The sequence below is a fragment of the Myotis nattereri genome (assembly GCF_964212035.1).
Source record: "Myotis nattereri genome assembly, chromosome: X".
NCBI lineage: Eukaryota > Metazoa > Chordata > Mammalia > Chiroptera > Vespertilionidae > Myotis > Myotis nattereri.
The window spans coordinates 113,666,507-113,687,799 of record NC_138078.1 but is presented as its reverse complement, the minus strand read 5'-3'; the positions used below and the strand labels follow the sequence as shown (position 1 = coordinate 113,687,799).

At 34.4% G+C, this 21,293-nt stretch overlaps 1 protein-coding gene across 2 annotated transcripts in view; it reads left to right on the top strand.

Annotated features, from left to right (window-relative positions):
* The window catches only part of THOC2 (THO complex subunit 2), a gene marked incomplete at both ends in the record, with an annotated part of 134,064 nt that extends 113,230 nt beyond the window's left edge, over positions 1–20,834 (top strand). Inside the window, 15 exons of one of the 2 annotated variants that reach the window (XM_081115184.1) lie at positions 15–172; positions 1,074–1,202; positions 1,791–1,922; positions 2,013–2,197; positions 2,612–2,790; positions 3,032–3,134; positions 3,229–3,659; positions 3,876–3,934; positions 5,383–5,499; positions 10,416–10,553; positions 10,895–10,964; positions 11,047–11,204; positions 13,069–13,145; positions 13,607–13,652; positions 19,481–20,834. In XM_081115184.1, the coding sequence (XP_080971310.1) occupies positions 15–172; positions 1,074–1,202; positions 1,791–1,922; positions 2,013–2,197; positions 2,612–2,790; positions 3,032–3,134; positions 3,229–3,659; positions 3,876–3,934; positions 5,383–5,499; positions 10,416–10,553; positions 10,895–10,964; positions 11,047–11,204; positions 13,069–13,145; positions 13,607–13,634 (1,964 nt within the window). Of the gene's footprint in view, positions 1–14; positions 173–1,073; positions 1,203–1,790; positions 1,923–2,012; positions 2,198–2,611; positions 2,791–3,031; positions 3,135–3,228; positions 3,660–3,875; positions 3,935–5,367; positions 5,500–10,415; positions 10,554–10,894; positions 10,965–11,046; positions 11,205–13,068; positions 13,183–13,606; positions 13,653–19,480 lie in introns of those variants that run through there. The other variant, XM_081115183.1, reaches the window with a different exon arrangement.
* Between the last annotated feature and the right edge of the window lie 459 nt (positions 20,835–21,293).

Sequence of the window (21,293 nt, the reverse complement as noted above, 5' to 3'; positions counted from 1 at the left end):
TACCTTATTTTTAGAATCTACCAAAAATGAGACCATCACAAAATTTCTACAGCTGTGTATATTTCCTCGATGTATTTTTTCAGCAATTGATGCTGTTTACTGTGCCCGTTTTGTTGAATTGGTACATCAACAGAAAACTCCAAATTTTTCCACACTTCTTTGTTATGATCGAGTAAGTTCTTTTTATTGCAAACTTTTTTTAAAAAGTCTCATGCAAAGATAGCTAAACATTATAATCTATATAGGTATTGTGTGTGTGGTTAAAAGCATGAACTCAAGAGCCAAATGCCTGAACTTGAATCCTAACTCTGCTAATTTCTAGCTACATGATCTTTGGCAAGTTTTTTAACCTCTCTGTGCCTCAGTTTTCTTATTGTAAAATGGGATAGTACCTACTTCATAAGATTGTTATGAGTATTAAATGAGTCACTATACACAAAAGCACTTTGAATAATGCCCGATAGATAAAAAGCACCCCTAGTTAATCTATTAACTCAACATTTGGGTTTATATGTTTGCTATACTCATCTCCATTTTTAACCTCCACCCCCTCAAAAACAACAGAAAAGCTTACAACTTTGTATATAACATAACATCAGGGATGCTTTTCAGCATGGTCACATTCATAGATTTTTGCACCTGGCATTTTTCTTAATTACTGCATTTTGTGGTTTAAAATGTAATATGTGTTACAGCATGTCATCTGCCTATTTTTGGTTTCTATCAGACTTGCCTCTGCTTACTGTCCCCCTAACCCCAGTCATATCTATGGCTAAGTCTTTGTCAAAGAAGTTATGATGTAATAATAGTGATAGCTGTTTTCTTCTGTCACTGTAAATCAGCTTTCTTTATAAAAGTTTTGTTGTTGTTGTTGCTTTATGAATGTGCTGTTTCCTCACCAAAGCTAAAATCTTTAAAGGTCTCTGGGATTGTGAATGTAAAAAGGGAAGATAAATTTTGACTAAACTTACCTGTTTGGTATATTATGATTTACTGTAACAAGATCTTTTGATATTTTGAACTAATTTTTACTTGTGTTTGTTTTTTTACTTCTCAAACATTTTTTCCTGTAGGTTTTCTCTGATATAATTTACACAGTTGCAAGTTGTACTGAAAATGAAGCTAGTCGATATGGGAGATTTCTTTGCTGCATGTTAGAGACTGTAACCAGGTGGCACAGTGATAGAGCCACATATGAAAAGGTATGCCTAATATGCTTATATTTTACCCACGCATATAATGACACAGTAAAATCTCTAGGTTGTTCAGTTTTAAAAGGGAAGCTGAGTTTAAGATTCAGTTGTAAAGCAGTGTTTAAAATTTTAACACAATTCATCCATTATTAAAAGTGCTATATATTTTTATCCTATTTCAAACTGATACTATTCCAAATTAATATCATTGAATAAACTGAGCCTTTCTGTGAAAACTACCTATCATCAAATACACATCATGTTTTCACGTAGAATCATTAATCTAGTCTACTTGCGTTTCAGCCTCTGCTACTTTGGGGGGACAGATTTTTATTTAAAAGTAACAACCTAGCCCTCACCGGTTTGGCTCAGTGGATAGAGCGTCGGCCTGCGGACTGAAGGGTCCCAGGTTCGATTCCAGTCAAGGGCATGTACCTTGGTTGCGGGCACATCCCCAGTAGGGAGTGTGCAGGAGGCAGCTGATCGATGTTTCTCTCTCATCGATGTTTCCAACTCTCTATCCCTATCCCTTCCTCTCTGTAAAAAAATCAATAAAATATATTAAAAAAAAAAGTAACAACCTATTTTGCCTCTTAGGAATGTGGAAATTATCCAGGATTCCTTACTATATTACGGGCAACTGGATTCGATGGTGGAAATAAAGCTGATCAATTAGACTATGAAAATTTTCGGCATGTTGTACATAAATGGCATTACAAACTAACCAAGGTAAAAAAAAAAATGTGTTTCTCAAAGGTGTTTTTTTCTCTCTTCATACTTACACTTTTATAATAATGGATCTTAAAATGTTTGTTGTAGGCATCGGTACATTGCCTTGAAACAGGCGAATATACTCACATCAGGAATATCTTGATTGTGCTAACAAAAATACTTCCTTGGTACCCAAAAGTTTTGAATCTGGGTCAGGCTTTGGAAAGAAGAGTGCATAAAATCTGCCAAGAAGAAAAAGAGAAGAGGCCTGATCTATATGCATTGGCTATGGGGTAATGCAATTATACTTTAATGTGATTTATGAGACTAGATAACAGAAGGATTCTGAAGACTTTAAACTGTTTTACAGTGTTGAAGTTTATTTTCTGCTTTACTTCAGGAAATTATGGGAGATTATGCGATCATGTTCCCACAGGCTGGTGAGAGTTGTCACTTCTGATTATCAGCTTCCGGTTTATACTGGATGATAGTTTCACAAGTCATATAATCTGTACTGGTTTTGAGGAAATATAATTTTATCATCAGTTGGGTTATCAGATCTTCAATAGTGAAAAAAAAGGCATCTTAGTTTAAGGATTAATTTACATTGAAATTTTTATTTACCTTGCTAATTTTATTCTTTTAAACCTCATGTTTGTGCTTTTTGATTTGTATTTGTATATTTAAACACTTTGTGCGACTTTCAGCTACTCTGGGCAGTTGAAAAGTAGAAAGTCATACATGATACCTGAAAATGAGTTTCATCACAAAGACCCCCCTCCGAGGAATGCAGTTGCCAGTGTACAAAATGGGCCTGGTGGTGGGTCTTCTTCATCGTCCATAGGAAGTGCATCTAAATCTGATGAAAGCGGTGCTGAGGAGAATGGTATGCTTATTTGTAGAAATTTATCAATAATATGGTTTGTTTCAACAAACTGAAATGTTTTGTATCACATGCCAAGTAAAATGCTGCCTTACAATTACTTCTTTATTCCCCAGGTAGGAGTATGTAACTGTCAAGGAGTAAATCAATCCTTTGTTCTAATTAAACTCTAATCATTTTGCTGTGAAATTGTAGTTTACTTATATTTAGGGGATTGTCAAATAAAATCTTACCTTTATTTCAGATAAATCAAGGGAGAGATCTCAGTGTGGTGTGAAAGCTGTTAATAAAGCTTCTAGTGCCACACCAAAAGGGAATTCAAGCAATGGAAATAGTGGCTCTAACAGGTAGGAACAAGTCAGTAAGAAACCCTTAATGATTAAAAACATGAAATATATTTTATGACTGTTTCTCTTAAAATCTTACATTTTTATTCTTAAGCAGCAAAACCGTTAAAGAAAATGACAAAGAAAAAGGGAAAGAGAAAGAAAAAGAGAAAAAAGAAAAGACTCCAGCTACTACTCCAGAGGCCAGGGTACTTGGTAAAGATGGTAAAGACAAACCGAAGGAAGAACGACCAAATAAAGATGAAAAAGCAAGAGAGACGAAGGAAAGAACACCTAAGTCTGACAAAGAGAAAGAAAAATTCAAGAAGGAAGACAAAGCTAAAGATGAGAAATTCAAGACCACTGTCCCCAACGTAGAATCAAAATCGACTCAAGAAAAGGAAAGAGAGAAGGAGCCATCCAGAGAAAGAGATATAGCAAAGGAAATGAAATCAAAGGAAAATGTAAAAGGAGGAGAAAAAACTCCAGTTTCTGGGTCCTTGAAGTCACCTGTTCCCCGATCAGATATTACTGAGCCTGAAAGGGGCAAGTTTGCCTTTCTTTATATTTGTTTGCCTGTGTAACGTATATTTGGTCTTTGTAACGTATATTTGCGCTTGTCTCCTTGTTTGGCAAGTTATCTAGGAACTTTACTGGGGCAAATAATACTTGATGACCTTAAAAGTTGGTCATATTTTGAAGTGTTTGAAAAAAGTGGAAATATGTCTTATTGTGACTATTGTTTTTTTTCCCTCCCAACAGAACAAAAACGCCGCAAAATTGATACCCATCCTTCTCCATCACATTCCTCAACAGTAAAGGTTAGTATAGCCTGAGGAAGGCAGCGTCCATATTAGGCTCACCTGTTTGGAATACGTGTCCTGACTTCCTTCAAGTCTTATGTCAAGTATTCACTGGAGCCACTGGAGGTTTCATGTTGCATTAGAAAATGAATTTTTTACATATTGGTGGACTGATATTTTTTCCTATTGAGTATTTTTATAATAAAAAATGTTACAACTTCAAGGACTGAGCACTAATTTTATAGTGTTTCAAAGTGCAAGAAATTTTACCCAGAAGTGCCTCACTGCTTTAAGCAGTCTTTTTGGAGTGCAATGGTGGCTACAAGCAAATGAATCTTTTCAGCAGAATGAAGCCTATTTTTCGGCATAAATATTGAAGAATATATAGCACTGAAGACTTCCTGGATGACACAGGATAAACAAGATACCTCTGAATTCATCAAGCTTCTTGATGAGCATCATACCGATGTGTGCCTTCTAAGAAGGAATCTTGAAAGGAGTTCCATTTTAAAGTCTCCTTGGTGATCAGTTCTCCTGTAGTGTATATTCAGTGAGCATGCAGCTTCTGTTGTATCTTCCCTTGGAGGTTTGTTTATACCCATTGGGTTCCCAACAAGTTGAACCTTGCGTTATGATAAAAGCAGATGTGGCATCCAATCCTACCACCAAGCAAAGAGAAACCCCAGGCATTCAACTGCAGCACAAAATCGTGGGTGTAGCCTTCTTGAAGACTCAGGGTAGCCATTCCTTGCTTGATATTTAATTTTAATTCTAAAGCCATCTAATTTCATGGAATCTTTGAATTTGCAATACGTTGAACTTTAAAACTGTAAGTTAACTAATTCTTCATCAAGAGCACTGTGGTGGAATACCGTAATTTATTTCCTTTTCTTTCTTTGAAGTGCTTTTTTTTTTGTTTTTTGGTGTTTTGTTTGTTTTGCTTTGTTTTGTTCTGGGAGGTATGAGATGCACCATCAGAGGCACTTTGCAAAATAAAAAAAAATCAGTCTTTTATAATATTACATTTTGTTTTCTTTTAATATAATGCCACTGAGTTTTCTGGCTAGGATATGAAATATATGTATTTATTTATGTTTGAGTCACAGTAAAGTAAAAATGGAAACCTCCCAATTAAAGAAAAACTATGAAAATGCACGATAGTGTTGTTCTTCCACAGTGACCCCCACTATTTTAAACTTTTTGTGTAGGAAAAAAAATCGCTTGATTTCTTAAGCCTCTTAACATTACCTGTAACTTACAGTGTAATGGAAAATGTGGCATTGACATTTATTTTTAAATTCTGAGCAGAGACAGTTTATTTTTTACATTGAGTACATATAATTTATTTAGTTTTTTTTAACATTACAATTCCATTACATAGTTTTGCTTTTTTTTTATTGTTGATATTCATGTACTAATGACATCACGAGATTTATCCTCACAAGAAGTAGCTGGTTTATTTTCAGGTTACAGCCATATCTCCCAACGTTCTTCTGGGTTCTGAGAACTATGCCAGCTCACCTGTCATCTCCATTCATTTTCTACAGGACAGTCTCATCGAACTCAAGGAGTCTTCAGCAAAGGTTTGAGTCTTTTAAAATCATCATGCCTAAGTAATACAAAACAATTCTTTACCCTTGCCCTAGTAAATTCAGTATGATAACTTTAATGAATACCTATCACAAACTGAAACAATGGATGACAGTGGTCCCTTTTAATGAGATTGTTCTAAAATGTGTGTAATGTGGCAACATTTCTATAATCTCTCCTTGCTTGCTGTGTTATGCATTACCCTTTTATGCTTCAAAATCTGGAAATTAAGGTTTGGGGAAGACATTGTTGGCTTGTTTTGGGGAGTAGGCTTATATAATTTCTTAAAACAAATCTGTCAGGCTGTTTTCTGACTTTTTTAGACAGCCTGAAAGACCAAAACATAAATTTGATGCATTCACATAACCATTCTAAAAACTGAGCCCATCTTAATCCATAAAATTATTTATATTGCCTATGCTGAGCTACCTTTTTGGTAGTTGCAGCATAATATCAAGAAATATGGTCAGTATAAACTAATCATTTTCCTGGAGGTGGAATACTCAACTTGATGGTTGTGTTTACATGTCAGTATTAATTCTTGCCTATTACTCTACTTTCTTGAGTAGTACTGCTACTAAAAATAATGTGCAGTTTGTATATCTTATTACAGAGTTCATTTCATTATTGTAGTTGAATTGTCCATTGTTCATGTTATTTTGTCTTTATTATTATAAAACTTGTACTCTCCTTTACTTTTATATTCTACTTTGCCTCCTCTTATATATCTAAGTATGATTCTTTACTGGTGGACCAATATAAAATGAAATTTTGAAACAAAGCCAGTTGACAGTACTAATTGCTTCTAGATCTATAGCTTTATAATGAAATGTCTGTGGATATTGGGCAAATAAGCATTAATTTTTAACAGTTTAGATTAGCCATTGTGCCTGTGTCCTGAAATTGTAGCATTGTTTTTAGAATATACTGTATTAATCAAAAGAGTGTCAGCTTGTACTGTGAATGTTTTCTTTTAAAGTAAAACTTTTTATTGGCTACATTAAATATGTATTGCAATATAATAGGTTTTCACAACCAGTTTGGGATTGTGTATGTCAGTTTTAATCATCAGTGGCTTGTGTGGGCTACTTTAAATTTATGGGTTTACAATGTTGCCTTGTGAATATTTATTTTCTGAAACATACTTTGAAGCAGTTTGAAACCTGCTGTTATATAAAGTTAACTGGATTTTCTAATCAATGATGAAGATTATGGTTCTTTACATTTGTGAAAACCTTTTGAAAATAAACATATGTGAGAGAAACATATGTTATCTCATTTTGTGCTCATTACAGTGCTATGAGGTAGATAGCATAGGTGTTAGTGTATTTTTGACTAAGAGACTGAAGACGTTCTTGGTCCTTTCCCAGTGGCATATAACTTGTCAGTATCAAAACTTGGACTACAGTTAAGATTCCTCAGATGTTCTTATTACCACAATGAAAACAAATTGCAAGAAAAGACATTATGGTTCCTTGATTCTTAGCACCCATTTCAACAGTCGTTGACAGGGTTCCTAACTCTTTTACCGTGTTTGTCTTGTTTTTTTTTAAACTTATAATGATTTAATTCAATCTTACTACTTCTCTTAAAAAAAAAAAAAGACGGTGACTTTTTGGACATTTAAAATTCAATAGTTTATTACACAGACAACCAGAACATTTTGAAAATGGCATATGAATACACTTGTAAAAATTATGAGTTTCACACCACTTTTCAGATCTTTTGTGCTTTAGTATGGTACCTAGCAATATTATTTGGTGTTAAATAAATATTTGAAATTAATTCTTAGGCCTTTGGACTTTGGTAAAGCATCCAAAGTTTACTGGTCTGCACAGTAATTGATGTTGCATTTTTATGTGTGTGGGAAATTTTAATAGCCTATATTTGTCAGAGGGCAAAAATTACTAGACTTCGAATGATCTCTAAACTTGATCTGTATATACTTACTGCTCCTGGGGTAGCTTTTATTTTTTAGAGGACTCAAAAGAAATGTGTCTATTTTTTCATGCTGTCTTGTCACTTGTACATATAAAATTGTTTCCCTGCTTTAGTTTAACCTTTGAGTTATGCCCTGGGATACTCTTTAAATTTTTTTTTTTTTTACTTACTATTTTCACTTGATTAAAGGGAGAAAAATCTAGCTTAGTATCCAAATATTTTGTCAGTTCACCTTTTACCCCAATTTCCAATTGGCATATTTCCAATTTTGGTCAGTTGTATTTTTACCTAGCAATCCTACTAGTTGCATTTGATAAAGAATGTGTGAAAAGCATGCTCCTTTAACGTAGGTTCTATGTAATTTAGGAGGGCAGCAATACCCACCTCAAAAGAGAATGCTACTTTTAATTTCTGTTACCATTTTAAAACAAGTATTTACAACCAAACCCAATCCTGCAAATGACACTGTCTTTATATATTGTATCCTTAATAAAAATATAGCAGTGTTCTCTTAAACAGATTTTGAAAATCAATCAAATTGTTTTTTGGATCTAATGAACGTAATGTCAAAAATAAAGCAAATAAAACCCAAAATTCAACAATGCTTCATGCAGATCAATTTAACAAATCATTAATTTTATTTGGCAGACATTTATTGAGTACTCACTGTGTGTGTGTACAAGGCACTAGTAAGTGTGTTAAAGCAGAAAAGATACATTAGTTCCTTACCATACTGGAAACTATGGTAAAAAATAAATGACATGAATTTAACAGGGAATTCCTATCACAAAAAGGTTAATATGAAGTAATATGAGTTTACCAGAAAGTGAGTTGCAGAGTCGAGGGACAGTCAAACTGATGATGACTTCTGAGCTGAATTTGAAGGCTAAGTAGGATTTTAAGAGATTAAGGCAGTGGTTCTCAACCTGTGGGTCACGACCCCTTTCATAGAGGTTGAACGACCCTTTCACAGGGGTCGCCTAAGACCATCCTGCATATCAGATATTTACATTACGATTCATAACAGCAACATTACAGTTATGAAGTAGCAACGAAAATAATTTTATGGTTGGGTCACAACATGAGGAACTGTATTTAAAGGGTCAGAAGGTTGAGAACCACTGGATTAAGGTAAAAGTGAACAACCATTTTGGTGAAGAGAACTGGGAAGGGCAGGGTGTTAGGGAACAGTAGTAGCCACAGCATAGAATGTATTGGGTGCTCCCTAGTAGAATATAATTGTGCAAAGATTGCGAAGAGTTTGGAATACCTAAGCTGAAGAGTATGCATTTTATCCCATAGGTAATGAGAGACTTTGTTTTTGTGGAAAAGAGTATTGTGATCAGAACTGTTCTTCTTAAGAGGGTAGAAAGAAGGAATATAATTGAATACATTTCTAAACTAAAATTTTTTAGGTTTCTCAATTTCTAGCAATACAGAATTCAAGTTAGGCACAATTAAAAACTTCATTCTTGTGTATGTGTGTGTGCGTGTGTATGTGTGTGCACATGGGTGCTTATTTGTACCAAAACTATTTTTTTTGTTTCTATTGGGAGAATTAAGCAATACTTCCTTTAGAGAAATCTTTTTCAAGTATTGCAGTAATATATTATTTCCATTGTCTTGTCAGTTTCATGAGTAATATTAAGACTGGAATACAACTTGCATACAGAAAATCATGAAGTGTCATTTAGTGCATTATACCCAGCAAGAGTACATTTTGCACAAACACTTTTATGACTGTTTTTTCATTCTCTTGCTCTTTGTTAATAATGAACATTTTGTTTATTTCAGTTGATCACCAACTTTTAAACATTGAAATTTTAAAGAATCTACTTCTGTATTGCTATAGCACTATTTCTGAGCCAGCTGAATTGAAAATATTTGGTGGTGTTAAAAAAATGTGTTTCTTTAATTCTCAAAGTGATGTTTGTCTTTTTCATGTATTCCTTTGAATATCAAAGGATTTCATTGTGTAACAATATTTGACTTCTGACTCACTGTTCTTTTCATTGCTAAGGTATATCTAGAATTGTGTAGTTATGTAACAAGTTATATTCAGTATTCTGCTGCCTAATACTTTTAATGTCTTAAACATAAGCTTGTAGCACAGTTATAAATGCTGTAAGGTTAGGTATTTGATTGCTTCCTGAATGATTTCTTTTATAGTAGATTTCCATATTTACAACTTGCATAAGTAAAGTTATCTCTTAATTACTAGACAGCAATCCTTGATTTTTAGCTGTTTTATTGTCTATGGGTCGTTTGGCAGAGAAAGAATAAGCAGAGAACATTGATTTATCATTTTTCAGTCTTTGAGGTGTTTCATCATCCGCAGCTGACTAATATAGTTTACTGAATTATTTAGAACTAGTAAGGCAAAATTCACAGTTAGTTGTGATAATTAGATATAAATTTGAGTGCTTTCAGAAGTGGAGACTATGTAGCCTTTACATTTGTAAAAGTAATTTAGGATAATCTATGCATGATATACTCTGAGGTAGAAAAGACTTATTAGTTATGTCTAGGCTTTATTTTATACTTTTGCTCACTGTCATTGATTACCTATCAGTAGATGGTAAAACTATTTAAAATTTCCATGATTTTGTAGAGGTTTGTAATTTTTTTTTACAGTAGAGCAAGTCTAGTCACTATTTTTCACATACGGACTATTGTAATGGTGGTTATAGGTCTTCTCAATAGAGCTGTAAAAGGAACTGTAGCTTGTGAATTTACTAATGAATCTCAGTCGAGGCAGGAATGAACTGGTAATTTTATAAGCCCAAGAATTGAAGTCTTTGCATAATTTGTGCCATGCTCTTTTATTTTACCTCTTGTAATCCAGACAGCTCACCAGTTTTGACTTGGGGTCTCACTACCAATTGTCTTTCATTAAATAAACAATCAAGCAAATGATACCAATACTGGAAAACTAATAATCTTTAGTAATGTTGCCTTAATTTAACAGCTCTACCTTAATCATACTCCTTCACCACTGTCCAAGAGTAAGGAGAGAGAAATGGACAAGAAAGATTTGGACAAGTCAAGGGAAAGATCCAGAGAAAGAGAGAAAAAAGATGAAAAGGACAGGAAGGAACGGAAAAGGGTTTGTAATTTTTTAAAACTAGTTTGGAAAGCTCGTTATTGTGTACAATAGTATGTTTGTTGCCTATTTTTAAAGTACTAGTTTGTTGCATGGCAATCTGTTATTTAGTGTTTTAATTGGTATTTTCATCCTAAAGTGTGTTTGAATCTTCTACAGTAATAAGGATCTTCAGCCTAATAATCTCTCCCAGCTCTGCTTGTCTTTCATGTCATTTTACCAAGTATGTGAAACTATCGCAAATATTCTATAATGCTGTGCGCTTCTTGCATAAAAGTAATACTTTGAAAACAAAACAAAACAAAAAACTCTTGATCAATGTAGTTCACAATTCTTGGTTCTAGGATCACTCAAACAATGACCGTGAAGTGCTACCGGACTTAACCAAGAGGCGAAAAGAGGAAAATGGAACAAGTAGGTAGACTTATCAATACTTTTAAAACAATTGTCAAACTGAATTGGAAATGGCTTTCATGATTCTCTTTTATAATTTTAGTGGCGGTTTCAAAACACAAAAGTGAAAGCCCATGTGAGTCTCCTTATCCAAATGAGAAAGACAAGGAAAAAAATAAGTCCAAATCTTCAGGCAAAGAAAAAGGCGGTGATTCATTTAAATCAGAAAAAATGGATAAAATCTCCTCCAGTGGCAAAAAGGTAAATTGGGACAACAAAGGAACAATGTACTTTACTTAGAAAATTAACCCTTTGAAAATGCAGCAAATATTGAGGTTCTTTTATAGTCAAATAGTCTTTTGTTAATTATTTGGGATGGAAAGATGAGACAGTAAGAGAGGGCAGGTTATCTGGGGAATTCAAACCACCTCAGTCCCAAATTACTGGGAGGGTAGAATTAGTTTACCTCTGAAATTCCTTTCCTCTCCATTCCACTCCCACCTATTTCTGTCCCTTGAGTTTCAGCCCTTCTTTTTGTGTTTTCTTTTTCCTCCACTAACAATGCTTTTAATTTCTCTGTATTCATGAGATTAAAATATGGTTACATGTATTCTCCCTGATCATTAGTGTCATAAAGTAAAAAATGTTTGTGATTCTAAACATTTTTATAACATATTCTCCTAATAACCTTATGTGTTTGCAACTTGTATTTGATTCTCACATTAAGTGTAGTGTGCATTCTCTTAGATACTTACTAATGGATGATATTCAAAATACATCTCATGCATCAGCCATTAAGTAAGCAAGTCATCACTAAAGTGTAAAGCATTATTTTGTTGTATATTCAAAATATGTATATTTTATATATTTATACTTGTTAAATTTATAGTTATTAAAAGCAGTTTTAGAAAATTATAAGGTGATAGTTTAAAGATTTCTATATGCTTTAGAGGGGAGGTTGCTCCTTTTAAATATTTTTTAAATTGAGTTAAAATTTACATAACAAAATTAGTCATTTTAAAGTATACAAGCATTTAGTATCTTTACAGTGTTGTGCAATCACCATCTCTGTCTAGTTCCAAAACATTTTCATCACCTCAAAGGGAGACTCCATACCCATTAAGCTGCATTCCCCATTTTCCCTTCCCTTTATCACGTGAAAAAAACTAATCTGCTTTCTGTCTCTGTGGATTTACCAGTTTTGGATATTTCATATAAATGGAATCATGTAATAAAGTGGCCTTTTGTGTCTGACATCTTTCATTTAGCATAATGTTTTTGAGATTCTCCCATAGTGTAGCATGAATCAGTAGTACTTCATTTCTTTATATGGCTAAATAATATTTCATTGTATGAATATACCACATTTGTTGACCATTTGTTGGACTTTTGTGTTTTCCACCTTTTGGCTATTGTGAATAGTGCTGCTATTAGTATATGTTTGAATACTTGTTTTAAAATCTTGTGTGTATATACCCAGGAGTGGAATTTCTGGGTTATATGGTAATGCTATGTTTAACTTTTTGAGGAACCACCAAACTGTTTTCCACAGTGGCAGCACAATTTATATTTCTACCAGCAATGCATGAGGGTGCCAATTTCTCTACATTCTTTTCAATATTTTTTTAATTTAAATTTTATTTTTTATTACATAGCCATCCTAGTGGGTGTGAAGTGGCATCTCATTGTGGTTTTGATTTTGCATTTCCTTAATGACTAATGATGTTGAGTATCTTTTCATGTGCTTTTTGGCCATTTGTATATCCTCTTTGGAGAAATTTATTCAGATGCTTTGGCCATTTTTAATTGGATTATTTGTCTTTTTGTTGCTCAGTTGTAAGAATCCTGTATATAGTCTGATACTTAGACTCTTATGAGATCTATGATTTGCAAATACTTTCTCCCATTTGGTAGATTGTCTTTTCACTTTCTTGATAGTGTAACTTGATGCATGAAAGTGTTTATTTGATGAAATCCAATTCTTTGTTGTTGCTTGTGCTTTTGGTGTCCTATTAAATAAGTTTTTGAAGAAAAATTTATGACTGGTGGGTGATTGAAAAGAGATTTTGAGCTGATTTTTTAATTTGGTTTTCCCTTCCCCAACTAATTCCACCATTCCTTATAGGAGTCCAGGCATGATAAAGAAAAGATAGAAAAGAAAGAGAAACGGGACAGTTCAGGAGGAAAGGAAGAGAAGAAACAATATCCTTTTCATCTTATTGATGCTTTTAATCAGTGAAATGGAAAGCTTTGATACTGTTCATGTTTAGAATTGTACCCTTGTAGTATGTGCTCTAAATGCTTAAGAGCCTCTTAGCTTTTAAATGGTCTCTCCAGTTAATCCTCTCAAATATAAGAAATGTGGAAGTGGGAGAATTGATATGTTTTTTAAACTTCTTTGTTGACTGAGGTTGTCTTATGCCACCAAGGGATTTTGGAGTCCTTCTGTCTGTATTATCATTGAGAGGAAGAAAAAGAACAGAGTCCTTTGGGCTGGGAGCATGGGGAATTGAAGGGCAAGATGATGCAGCAGACAAGCAGAGCTGGTAGAGTTTGAGGCTACCAGCTAGTTAGAGCCAAATAGGCCTGCAAGCTAAGGGATTGTACTAAAAGATGAGACACCATTCTTTTTTCCCTAGTTTTCCCCTTAATTTGTCATCTACTCATAAGTCCTCGGACAAACACAGATAATGAAGACTTTCCATCAAGGTGAGTGTTCTCTCACCTCCTTTTCATTTAAAGAGAAATTTTATGAAATGAGGTCTGATGATGATGATGATGAAGAAACTAGATCCATTTTGCAAAGTACAAGTAGCATTTTTCACCTAAATATAATGACTAGGTCTTTGGGTATAGATGCAAAACAAAATTCACAGTTATTTTTAAGCTGTTTTCATTTTAAGCTTGCTGATTAGCTATTTTTTTTTTAACACCAAGATGTACTTAAGAACATCTGGTTTTCTTTTCACCACTCATTCCCATCTTCTCTGGATAATTAATTACTTTTTTAAGTGTCATAGCCTTGTAGGTGGTTGTGGCATCTGCATTTTACAGGTGAAAAAACTGAGACTCTGAAAGTTTAAGTTGAGGAGGGTGACAGAGACTCTAGCTAGCAGAGCCAATACTTAAACATAGGTCTTCTTGCCCTTTCGTGTTCTCTGTTCTTTTTTGCCTGTTCATGCAGACATGTTATTTGGAGATTTTTATTTTAAGTTTTTGTGCCTCTTTTTCTACCGGTGCCCAGGTTTTGCAAAGCTGAAAAATCTGGTCTGTGCTTTTAGTTCTAGAATTTAAAATCTGCAGCTTTGTTTTCAAGGTATTCATGCTTTATGTGAGATTTAAAAAGTGTTTTAACCATCTTTAGTAAATTGTATGTGGACGATAGTCCACTGTCTTTGTGGTCAGAGTGTTCAGAACCTAATATAGACTTTTTTTGAGCACTCAGGTCATCATCTAAATAGTTATTGTTTGGTGATGCCTTAGGATTATTGAGGTATGTAGGATGATTTACCCTCTACATTTAATGGTTCAGTGTGACTGTATTTGAAGGTTTTTTACTCTTTTTATAGTCCATTTTCCTGCTTCCATATTAGCTGTCACTTCTTAAAGATATCAAGTATGCTTGCTGTCTGTACCCTCCCCCAAATATTATTTGCTGCTTCCATTTTTTTTTTTTATAAAACCATACAGAAAACCAAGACTCTTTACAGTTGTTTTTGAGAGTGAGAAATGTCTAAGAGCCTGTTCTGTATTAGGGTATAAGCTATAGGGTATAGATTTTTTTGTTGTTATTTTGTCTTCAAAGCAGGGTTTTGCAGTTCCAGATAGGTAACCTCCTGACTAATAGTGTGTTTTTTTCTGCTTCGTTATCTGTGCTTGTTATCTAAGTAGTAGAGTGGGGTAAAATGAGAGTTATGAGAGAGCATTTAGAATTTAGTAATTTTTTATAATTAGAAATATTGTAAAAGTAATATTATTGCCCATTCTTCAGTTTTAGTCATCTCCACCTCAACAACTATCTTCTCTAGTGAACTATAAACTCTTAATCTTTTTTTATTCTTCACCTTAACCTTTTATTTAATTTTCATACGTTTTTATTGATTGCAGAGAGAGGAAAGTAAAGGGAGAGGGAGAAAGAAATAGAAACATCAATGATGACAGAGAACCATCGATCAGCTGCCTCCTGCAGGCCCCCTACTGGGGATCCAGCTCAAGACCCAGGCATGTGCCCTGACTGGGAATCGAACCATGACCTCTGTTTCATAGGTCGATGCTCAATCACTGAGCAACGCCAGCCGGGCTTAGCCTTTCTTTTAGTTTGGCATTTTGCTTTTTACTTCTCCTTTCACACGGTCTCCTTATTAAAGAAAACCAAAAACCCTACCTCTTATATCTTTGTTAGGAATGGGCTAACCATAACTAACAATTTTCACTGTTATTTTATCCATCTCTCTTTACTCAGTACCTAAATATTATTTTTTTGTATGTGAAAGTTATGCTAAAGATTCCTTTGAGTTCTTCACATAGGCCATGGATTATTTGTACTTTACCTCTCTATATAATCTCTCAGGACCAAAGGCAGGAAAAGACTGGCCTGGGGTGTTAGGTTGGTGGTCTTGTAGCAGAGCTTCTTAATTCAGATACCCTTTTAAGGTTCATTTAGCATGATGGTCATTCTGTTCAATTTCTTGCTGACAATTATGTACTGTACTTTCTTCTTGGGTAGTCTCTTAATTTTGTGAGGTTGGTATTTCCTTTTGCCAGCTGCCTCCTATTGGATACATTCTAGGGTTGGTTAGGTCTTTCTGTTGTTCTGCCTTTACCTTTAGAGGTCTCATCATTTCGGATTAGCACCATTTACCGTTAGGCTACCTCAAATCTGCTGCTTCCTGCTGTTTTTAATTTTATTTTACATTCTACAGAAAGGAGAGCTGCTGCGTGTCTCACATTTCTGTGATTCAAAGATGTCATTAATTTTAAGAATCATTGGTTTCTATACCTGTTTTTTGAGAAGAGTGAATAGAGAAAGGACATTTATTATAAGTATCATCCTGATTTCAGAAACATTAAAACGATTGCATTAGAGTTAAGAAATACAATATATAAATGTGACCCAGATTTAATTCCTTGCAAAGTCTTTTGTCTTCTTTTTCTCTCACAGTTTTACTTGCACCATTCTTCCTGCTTGTTTTCTATCTTTTCTCACTTGTTATTGCTAAAGTCTTTGTCCAAATTCCTTATCTCTCCTTGATTTAGTTCCTTGAACACTACTAGCTGCTTTGCCTTTAACCTTTCCTTTAGTTTAATCTTTAAAAATTCATGCCAATTAAATTTTTCTTTTTAGAACCATCCTTTAGCTTCTCAATTTGAATTTGATACATGTGGTCCTCAATTCATGAATGTGGAGCTCAGTTAAGTTAGATCATTGAGAGTCCTTTTAGAACCAGATGCTATGCTATACTAAACTGAGACTGTCTCCCAGATTTTGAGAGGCTCAATCTTGGACTTTATACTTGATTTCAAAGAATATTAGCAGTTAGATCTATCCTCTCCATCTGTATTTGTAATATACTACATTCCTATTCTAATCCTCCACTCCAATAAGGCCTAATATATTTTGTAGGTCCGTCTCAGCTCCAGTCTCATATGTGTAACCTAATCAATTCTTTTATGCTTTAAACCCAGGGTTGTAAATTCCCAGGCCTTGAGCAAAACGTGGCTCATTAGATGTATCTCCTGGAGTCACACAATATTTAACATTTTTAAAAAGTGATCATCTTTAAAAATCAGAAGAGTTGACAAATCAGAATTTCAGTTTCTCTTGAAAAATTGGGACATCTGGCAATATTGTGTTCTGATTTTTGTATGGCAGCAATCAGCTAGACCTGCCAAGGTGCTGTGCCCCCCTCTTCCTTATACAGAGAGTGGGTCTTTTTAAATTTTTATTTTATTTCAATCAGTCCCCACCCAGCTCACTTCATTTGTTTCCATAATATACTAACCCCTATAAACAGTTGATTTTATAATTACTGTTATGAGCCTTATTTCGACTGAAGTGCTCAAAGATTGCTTATTTTAGGACTGTGTAGACTGTGTTGCCATGTCAAGGCATAGTCCTAGATGCTGGTAATGTGTTAGAGTAGAGAGCGTCTAGTTAAGTTTCTTTCTCAGTAGTTTCCCATTGCTTATGTGTGTTTGTGGGCTTTCTTACAGAGTCCTAGTCACTGATTCTTATTTATATATGAGTATGTTACATGTCCCTGTACTTAGGTTGTGATCTTGTTAAAGGCAGTAATTTCATTCCTTCCTTATAATCAAACAACCAAGTATTTTTCTTTATTACTTGCTAGGTTTCAGCAACTCTGTTAACTTCATATGGAGAGCTATGTACAGAAGTGTTAAGTGTATCTCTTTGGGATTGATGTGAAACAGCATTGACTTTTTTTCTCTCTCTCTCAAAAAAAGGTTCTGTTTATTTACAGCATTTGATAATATACTATTTAAAAAGAAGTTGCTTTGTATGCTGCAAAGTGTTTTTTGAGGGCAGGTTTATTATGCTTTCATTTGGGTCTGTATGTAGAATCATTGGATGTGTACAAAAGTTTTGTTAGGAGATTGAACTGATATACACAAACTATTTTTATCTTCATTATCATTCTTTATAATATATATATATTTCAGAGAGGAAGGGAGAGGGAAAGAGAGATAGAAACATCAATGATGAGAGAGAATCATTGATTGGTTGCCTCCTACACACCTCCTACTGGGGATCGAGCCTGCAACCCGGGCATGTGCCCTTGACTGGAATCGAACCTGGGACCCTTCAGTCCACAGGCCGATGCTCTATCCATTGAGCCAAACCAACGAGGGCGTTCTTTATACTTTTAAAAGTACTTGGTGTAAGTTCTTTGCACTGATATTCATAGCCACTGAAAAACTGGAGAACACAGGAGGAATTTTCCATTTCTTTCTTCCACTTAAGGTAGATCAAATATTCACTAAGGTGCTGTGCTGTTTTTATCTGGACATAGACATGAACACTTACAAAAGGCTCTCATACCACATTTACCCCAAGCGTGACTATCCCCAATACATGCATTTATCCTGAGAGTTACCCCTGGGTATGCTAAGATTCAGGTCAACAGATTCCCAGTTTTAACTCTGAGTTACATTTTACCCACATGAAACATCCTAGGTAGCACTGTAGGGGTAAATGAAAGGAGTATAGTGGATGGCTGTCCCTCTAACTTCTTTCTTCCTTTTAAGTGTTCATTTGACTTTTTAGCTGTCAACTTCATCCATATATGCCTTTTTACTTGGAGGGAGGGAGAAAGAGAAAGAGGGGTGAAGGAGAGGGAGAGAAAGAGAAAGAACTTGAGAGCTAGTATCATGAAATCCTGATAACTTCAGTCATTACTGAAAATAAAGGGAACTAAATTCTGGGTTGCCTTCTTTGAGGTGAAGATACTTAACCAAAAACAATCTGTTGATTTGGTGGACATATATTTTCTCTAAAGCAAATTTTGCCACCAAGAGGGCTCTTTTATGAGGAATCTATGAACAATTGAGACTTTTCTTAGGACCTTCTTGGTGACTTAGATCATAAAATTAGATAGTGTGTGTCTATAAAAGCACACCTCCAATAAGAAGGCTGAATTTTTACTTGTCTTTCTTCTCTACTTTCATCATCAGTTTAACTGCTCTTTTCTCCAGACCACCCTACTTTTCAAACTTGTTTCTTGCTGTCATTGGTCTCTGTAAAATAACATCACTTAAAATCAGCTGCCTCAACCCTTAGGGGGTGCTCTTTGGGGTCATTTCATGCAGTTTTCTGATGCCCTAACAAAGGAGGAGGACGTGATAGAACATAGGTAAATGGCAATGTTACTAATTAAGCAGGGCCCATTTCTGGCAACTAAAAAGAAAAAAAAATCAGGATGTTCAGATAATTCTTAATAGAAGGTGATGTTTACAAAGGTAATCTTGTCTTAGCAGAATGGAGGGCCACTTTTTGTTAGACTGTGTTCTGCAGACATGGTGTTACCAATGCAGTTTATGGCACTAATAAAGTAAAGGTGACTATGATGGAGGGCAGCCAACACTGAACTGAGTTTGAAGTAGAAACCCTTTGAGAAACAGCAGCAGTTCTAGGTGTAAAAAAGATAGATCCATGCAATCCATTGCAGTTAGAGCCTGGGGTTACTTATTTACAGTGGTTAAAAGTGGCCCATATTTAAAATAAATAGTTAATTAAAAAACCTTAGAGAATGTTCCAGGTAATGTGGTATAAACTCATTGTTAGTGAGAAGAAAATATTATTTTGCTGGAAGGCTGAGTTTGGCACTGTTTCATCACTATGCGACTTTCTTCTTGATGACAGTTTTCTTTCTGAAATTCACTAAACTTGGGTTGATTTTCAAGTTTGTAATACCAACACTTCAGCATTATTTTATAAATACACTCTGGACACTGCTGAGAGACTGACACCCAGTATCTTCTTTCCACTTGCTTTTGTGCTTGCTGATTTGTCATTCCAGGGTATGGACAGATCCCTAAGCTGAAGGTCTCCCAGAGGAGGATGCCAAAGCTCCATGCGTCACTCTCAGAACGATATCTCCCATAATTAAGAGCTTCTGGTGCTGTCCATTTAATGGGAATCTGCTTTAAGTCAGAAGATGAATACACACCACCATCCTCTTGATGAGACATTCCAAAGTCACTGATTTTCAGAACATTATTTTCACCTCCAGACAGTTCCTTGCAGCAAGGTCCCTGTGTATACAATTTTTACTCGAAATTCACCATCCAGAAGCAGCATCTAATGAAAATTTCACTGTTCTATTAGTTCATCCTTCTTTTCAGAAAGGAGAGGAAATCGCCTCCTGGAACCAGTTCCTTAATGATGTAGATAGACTGCATTTGTGTGTGAACTCCTATTTGAAAATATTGGGATGATTGTATTGCTTGAGGATTTTGGCCTCTTATAAAAATTTTTAATTTCATCTTTACAAGTGGGAAAGATCATCATTACATTTTTACAGCAATAGCAGTTTTATCTTTTAACCCTTAAATATATCACCAAATTTTCCCTTGCTCAGTAATACTCCTGTTGTGACTGACATCTTCATGACTGAGAACCTATTTCTTTTTCTAGTTATGGCCGTCATGATACTCTTAATTGGAACATTGACTTTTTTGCTATTAAGAAAATGAAATGAAATGCACAGAGCATAAAACTTGCCATTTTAAAATGGTTTTTACTATTCAGTATGCTGTATAACCATCACCACTAATTCCAGAACATTTCTATCACCCCCCACCTGTTAGCAGTTGCTCCCAATTCTCCCTTCCCCCAGCTCCTGGAAATGTTATACTTTCTATCTCTATAGAGTTGCCTGTTTTGGACATTTTATAAAAATGTACTTATGCAACATGTGACCTTTTGTGTCTGGCTTCTTTCACATAAAGTTATGAATTCAATGTTCATCCATGATATATATAGCATGTATCAGAACTTCATTTTTTTAATTAACTGAATAATATTCCATTGTATGAATGTGTACCATATTTTGTTTATCCATCCATCAATTATGGACAGAAACAATGATTTTTAAGTATTAAATTGTAAGTTCAACATTAGTGTATCCACAATTATAATTAATTATGATATTAAGATTATACCTGATGTGAACAGAATGCTGTATAGATATGATATGTAAATTATTTGTCAGCATTTCATGGAAGTGTGATTATTTTTTAAGGCTCTCCTAGCTCTGGTTTTATGAAATATGTGAATGTAGTATTTTCATCAATAAAGTTTAATGCGTTAAGCATTAGTTTAAAAATAAATGAGAAAAATGTTAGGCAGATAAGTTATTTGCCACATGTTGTAATGATTGTGTTCTGAATTTATTTCATTATGCAGTATTTGAAAAATGTCAATACATAAAGGAAAGGAAATAAGTATAATTAAGTCAATATATTTTTAAAGCAATTTTTATAATTTAGCAGACATTGCATCTTAATATAAGTCACTATTAAAATCATACCCTTGTGAAAAATGTGATGTCATTTTTTTCTTTTTTTGTTGATCATGTAAAATTGGTTCCTTTTTGTTGCTATGTGTTCTGTTTACTTTTGACAAGCTATTGCTTGTTGCTGAAGAATGTTTTACGTGTTTCTATTTCATTTTTTCCTTCCCCCCTCCCCCACTTGAGGGCTTGCACAGATAAAATGTTCAATGTTTTTTTATATTGAAGTCATCATAATCTGCCTGTCTTGAATGGTTTCTGAGAGTGGGCACTAAGAAACAAAGATATTTCATCCTTATCTAGGGACTTAACTCAAGCC